Below are 6,427 nucleotides of genomic sequence, written 5' to 3'. Positions count from 1 at the left end.
ATGGTCAAAGGAGGCAGAGGAGCACTTACAGGACTGCTTTGAGTCAGTGGACTAGAGAATATTCAAGGATTAATCTTCGGATCCGAACGAATACAACACAGTTGTTACCGACTTCATCAAGAACTGGGTAGGTGAGTGTGTGCCTTTGAGAACATTACGGACATACCCAAACCAAAAGCCATTGATGAATTTAGAGATCCATGGTCTACTGCAGACTAGATCTATAGCATTCCATACTGGTGATCCAGAACTGAACAAGATGTCCAGGTACGACCTATGGAAGACATTTTAAGAGCAAGAAAACAATTCTGATCGAAGTTCTTGCAGGGTTTGCTGTCCATGACTTTCTACAAGGCAAGATGTAATATCATGAATGGCAGTGATGCTTCACTCCCAGATGAGCTAAATGCCCTTTATCCCCGCTTTGAAAGGGAGAATATAGCTGGACCTGTGCAAATCCCTGCAGCATCTGGTAACCCTGTGATCTCTGTCACGGAGGCTGGCGTCAGGTTCAGCTGGGCTTCCAGTTTGAGATGGCGCTGGTGATGCCCAGTGACTTCTCACAGGAAGCATAAAACAAAACAAGGGAAACTACTGAGTACCTTATTATTAACTCTTTATTCATAACGAGCGATCCTAACAACAGAGTGGAGAGCAAAGGGTGTTCGAAGCAAGGAGTGGTGGAGGCAGAGACGCAGGTGAGGCATGGCGGTGGCAACTGAAGCCAGGGTTGGAGCAGAGTCGTGGCATTCCCAAAAGCGAAGGAAGTCCCGATGTCTGATCAATTTAAGGGCCAGGATGAATTGGAAAGGTCGGGTACCGGCTGAATATGTAGGACGTTTACCCAAGGATGTTTTGTGACAGTGGGAAATATTCACAAGGGTTTTTTCTTTGCTGGCATATAAATGAGGTTGCGGAGTGTTTGGGTAGATTGGCCCTAGACCTTCAGGGAGTTTACAAACATAAGAGAGGCAAAATCAGTGAAAATTCTAACATAGATGTACAGGACAAATGTAGGATTGATATTTCCCTTGGCTGAGGTATCCAGAATCAGGGAGTCACAAATTTGAAAAAATACGGTTTGCCATTCAGAAGAGATGAGAAGAGACATTTTTTTTCCACCCAGGAGGGAGTGATAGCTTTAGAATCCTCTATTCAGGAGAGACGTAGAGGCTCATTCCTTGAGCATATTCAAGTCTAAAATGGAAATATGCAATGAGGCAAAAATCAGCCTTTATCTTATTGAATGGCAGAGCAGAAGCAAGGGACTGAATGATTTACGACTGCTTTTATTTTTATATTCTTAAGGAAATTCTACCCCAACCCCCATTTCTGGACTCGCATTTTAAGCAAGCTGCTGAATGGATAGAATGCAAATTAACTAAAGTAATTAACTATACAGGGCTTAAAGTATGCAAAGGGACCAGGAATGCTAGAATTATTCCTCGTGCAAACATTCTTAATGCAAGATTTACAGAGGCACTAAAAGTCATTCACAGTTCTAAGAAATAAAGGCAAAGGACCAGATTTAGTTACTATTTTCAAAAGCTGCAATGAAAGGAGAAAAACCTGTGATGCACTGAGGTGTGGTGGAACAAAATGATTGGGTTTCATTACTTTATGAAAGTCATAAAAGAGAAGCAAACTCAAATTCTTTAGAATAGCTACCCAACTGTTTCGAGTTGCAATACAGCACTGGACTACCAGAAAAACTTTGTGGTAAAAGTAATGAATATACTTCCTCTCTCTGTAGATCAAGCAAAATCTTCAACAAATATTGTTTCAGTTCTCTTGCAGTATGCAGCAGTGAGATAGAGTATATATCACTCAAAACAAGTAATACATATTAACTGTTATCTAAGTTGGGTAATTTTCCACAATTGTGGTCAGCTGCTTTCAATGTTTACTTTTAAAAAATGCATTTTAAATGTGCATTGAAAGATTAATTTGTGGTGACTGCCATTTAAAAAATTTCTTTCAATTGAAATGAATGTGCAAAAACATAAAATATCACAATTAGGATTAACAAAGTCCTGCTATAGTGCATGCTTCCATGATGCAGATTGGTTTTAACGCTCTTGGTGGTATTCAGAACACTCTTTGCATTATATGGGCTATATTGGTCATTGTCTGACCATGTTCAGCAAAATCTGTACTTTGAAGGTAACTATAACCTATTCTGCTCCAGAATGGTTTTCAGTAATGTGACATTTCTTTAGAACTTAATTATTGTCTTAAAGCAGAACTATCTATACTAGAGTTGAGTTCATCCAAAAGTGAGTAATAAGATACGGGGTGTATGGGGAGTCAGGGAGGGGTAGCACCTCTGGCGGTTAGTCCACCTTTGGTCCCCACCTGGCACTCAGCTCTCACCTGTGGCTCCTTGTAGCTGTTTGCATGCGACAGCGGCCACACTCCGGGCAACAGCTTCAACATGCCGGCTAAACCAGGTGAGGGTAGCCGACGGGTCTCAAACCCTCGGTGAGATAGGGAGTTGTCTATCCCAGCATGTGAAGACAGACTCCGGTGGATTGAGCGGACGAGACCAATGGAAGGTGCAACAGTCAAGAAGGCGGTCTCTGCAAGCGTTGTGGAATGCGTAGAGCAGGACAAGGCACAGAAGATGTCCTGGTCATCCACTGCACCTAGTCCCATCTCCAGCCATCTCGACTCTGTCTTGCCACTCGATCCAGATGGGAATTGGGAAGAGAGAGAGAGGCTGACGCTGTGCAATTCTCCCTCACTTAAATCCAAATCAAGCACTAGTCTCGACACCATCAAATGGTGTCGAGGTCTTCATCGACAACGACGATGGACGAACACACACAACATAATAAGATATAAGAGCAGTATTACACCATTCAGCCCACTGAGTCTGCTTCACAATTCAATCATGGCCGATTTATTTTCCCTTAACTCCATTCCGCTGCCTTCTCCTCTTAACCGTCGACGCCCTTACTAATCAAGAACCTATTAACCTCCTTATTAATCCAGAATAGAAAGATGAAGTGTTAAAACAATTAATTTTACTCTCAGTCCTCCCCCTCAACTCATTACAACTGTAATATTTTACAGCAAAAATTGTTAAAATAAGTACTTATCATGTTAGTTAATAAAATAATGAGTTATGTTTGATTAGCGAGTACATTGTGCTCATCTTCTTTAAGGGGCAGCTAAGGTTCAGACCCATTGTATAACTGGTCCCTTTGCTTTATTTCAGGTGCATTCAGCAGATTCAGTTCCTGGTGCCTCATTATGGAAGATAGTAGTTATGGATATTATGACTATGATGAAAACACATTTCCCTTTGATACACATATATTTTTAAATAATGCCAAAGTTATACATTTTAAGTGAGTTTATATGCCCAGTTTATATGTAACCATATTTGTGGCAGGGCTTCTGGCAATTCTTTGGTCATTGTGGCAAAGGTCCTTTATGAGAAGCTGAAGAGTATGACAGATTTCTACATGTTGAATCTGGCGATTGCTGACTTCAGGCTACTTTGCACCCTGCCGCTCTGGGCAGTAGATGCATATTATGGATGGGCTTTTGGAACTTTTATGTGCAAAGTTGTAAATTGTATGTACACTGTAAACTTCTATAGTTATGCTTATACTTAGTATGCCCCATTGACATGTATCATGCCATTGTCCAAGCAACAAAAATGCCTAAATATAAAATTATACATGGTATGTTTGTTTGTGGAGGGGTTTGGATGCTTGCTATCATTCTGTCTCTTCCAGAATTTCTATTAAGTGAAAAAAGTGCTGGAGAAACTGGTAAAGCTGTATGCCATATGAACTATCCACCTAATTCAGACATCATCAAAGTAGGGGTCTACGTAACACAGATGGTGATGGGATTTCTGATACCCTTTGTGACAATGATCATTTGCTACATGATCATTGCAAACAAACTGCTCCATGCCAAGGGCTTTCAGAAAGGTAAATCATTAAAGATTATAGTTGTAGTTGTAATTGTTTTCATGATTTATGAACTCCCATTCAATGTTGCAATGGTCAGTGAAGAAGGCAAGAAAGCAGGACTTGTGAATTCCAGGCAAATCTAAAGTATGCATTTGTTAAAACAGAGAGCATTGCCTTTGTTCACTGCTGTCTTAATCCTATTCTGTATGTATTTATTGGAGTGAAGTTCAGAAACAATTTTTGGAAGATTTTAAAAGATATTGGATGCATCGGTCAAAAACAACCTTGTGTATCTGAAAACTAGGTAGGAAACGCCACAGCAGAGAGCATGCATAAGAGAAACAACTACTTCTCATTTGTAAAAGATTCTGGAAATATCAGCATGTGAAATGGTTCCAGAACTCCATGAAGGTTTTCCTAGTGTCCTGTTTTAGCGTTCAAAAGATAGAATATCAGCTTCTAATTCTAATCTTTTTCTTATATATATGTACACATTACGCAATATAAAATAAACTACTATATAGACATCCACAGCATAGTAAATTTTAAATTGTCTCATTCAGGCCAAAATATTTAATTACCATGGAGAATTTCTGACTCTTGTGGGATAATGTCTTTCCTGACAAGAGGGGTCACTCTGCTTCAGGGAGACTTGTGGCTGTGAAACAGTCTCAGATTCAGGCGGTTGTAGATGACTGCAGGAAGTGGTTCTGACAGCTCTAGATGTGTTGGCATCCTGAACAGCTGCTATATCAGTTTTATCTCTCCGAGGCCACCAGACAAGGCTTCGAGCCAATGCTTTTATCTTGGCAATGCCTAGATTTCTGGTAGGGTGGTGGCACACCCAGACGCAGTGGCTTCTATGGTACCAACCAAAGGTGTCAGTGTTTTTTGCAGGTGTATTTTTTATGATCACCAGATCTTGCTGGACATTAAAGTACCGCACCATCATTGGCTGAGAAACTGAAGAACCTGCGCACGGTGTGGATTGCGGTGCTGCCTGCGTCAGAGAGGCATCAGAGACACTGGTTAATGTGGAAAGCTGCAAGCATGATATATTGTGGCAGGACAGGTGGTGAGTGTCATAAGGGGGTGGCTGGGAACGGACGCAAGTGCAAGACACAGACACTGAAGTACTAGGGACAGGACTAGGATACAGGGTGAGGGCTAGGACATGGACACAAAAACCGGGAACCCAGAACAGGACTGGACAGGAGAGCTAGGAGCCCAGGCTTGGACTCCGAGCCAGAGACTGGACAAGGACCCAGAACCTGGGTCTTGCCTCTGGCTCGGACCCCAGAACTAGGCAAGGATGTGACTTGGCTGGCAGGCAGAATGAGGCTGGAGACCAGAGACTTGAGGCAAGGTTGGAGACCAGAGACTTGAGACCAGAGGCTTGGGGTCTTGAAGCTTGGCTTGGGGCGAGGCTTGACTAGAGATTTGAGGCAAGGCTTGGCTAGAGATTTGGGGTCTTGAAGCTCCTCCTGGGTAGGGTGCAGTACTCCTGGGCAGAGCGCAGTACTCCTGGGCAGAGTGCGGATCTCCACCCAACGGAGGCAAGGGACAGGAAGGAACAGAACCCACCACAGGGTAACGGCAATACGGCCTGGCTTACCCGACAGAGGAAAGGGACAGGAAGGGACAGAACCGACTGCAGGGTAACAGCAATACGGCCTGGCTTACGCGACGGAGGCAAGGGACAGGAAAGGAGGTAGGTACAGGATGGCTCCAAGATGAGACTTCAGGCGAGACGAGATGAGAGTTACCAGCAAGACAAGGCAGGGCTTCAGGCAATGCAAGGCAAGACAAGAACTTTAGGCGAGGCGAGAGTTACCGGCAAGACAAGGCAAGGCTTCAGGCAATGCAAGGCGAGACGACAACTTCAGGCGAGGAAACAGAAGGCAGGGGAAGGGATACAAGGAGTAAGGACAAGAACAATCCAGCAGCCACACCCTGGTCTCTGGAGGAATTTATGCTGCCAGCCCCAACGAGGATCAGCTACCTCAATTAGTGCTCAACAGGAATAGAAACAAGGTAGAGCGGAAAACCTGGAGCAAGAGTCGATGGAGTCGGAGCGTGAACTGGAATGCGGACTTCACGGACTGGACCATGACAGTACCCACGCCCCCCCCCACCCTCTAAGGGAGCCTCCTGGCAACCAAACAGGCTATCCAGACTATGGACGACCCTAGTGGGTGGGAGGGCATTTAACAGAAGGGAACCCCAGGTGGCAAGAGGAAAAATGACAGTGTCTGTGTCATTGGGTCCATGGTTGGCTGGATTGTTCTGTCATAAGGGGGGTGGCTGGGAATGGACCCAAGTGCAAGACACAGACCCTGAAGTACTAGGGACAGGACTAGGATACAGGGTGAGGGCTAGGACATGGACACAAATACTGGGAACCTGGAACAGGACTGGACAAGAGAGCTAGGAGCCTGGGCTTGGACTCCGAGCCAGAGACTGGACAAGGACCCAGAACCTGGGTCTTGCCTCTGGCT

At 44.2% G+C, this 6,427-nt stretch overlaps 1 protein-coding gene across 1 annotated transcript; it reads left to right on the top strand.

The window, feature by feature from the left end:
• Positions 1-773: 773 nt before the first annotated feature.
• LOC134357978 (C-X-C chemokine receptor type 6-like) lies at positions 774-4,233 on the top strand. The gene is given in 5 exon segments (XM_063069810.1): positions 774-816; positions 3,359-3,400; positions 3,403-3,606; positions 3,747-4,021; positions 4,063-4,233. Coding segments are annotated over 5 exon segments (735 nt in total).
• The last annotated feature ends 2,194 nt before the right edge of the window (positions 4,234-6,427 follow it).

The sequence above is a fragment of the Mobula hypostoma genome, chromosome 17 (assembly GCF_963921235.1).
Source record: "Mobula hypostoma chromosome 17, sMobHyp1.1, whole genome shotgun sequence".
Taxonomy (NCBI): domain Eukaryota; kingdom Metazoa; phylum Chordata; class Chondrichthyes; order Myliobatiformes; family Myliobatidae; genus Mobula; species Mobula hypostoma.
This window is presented reverse-complemented; position numbering and strand designations above follow the sequence as displayed.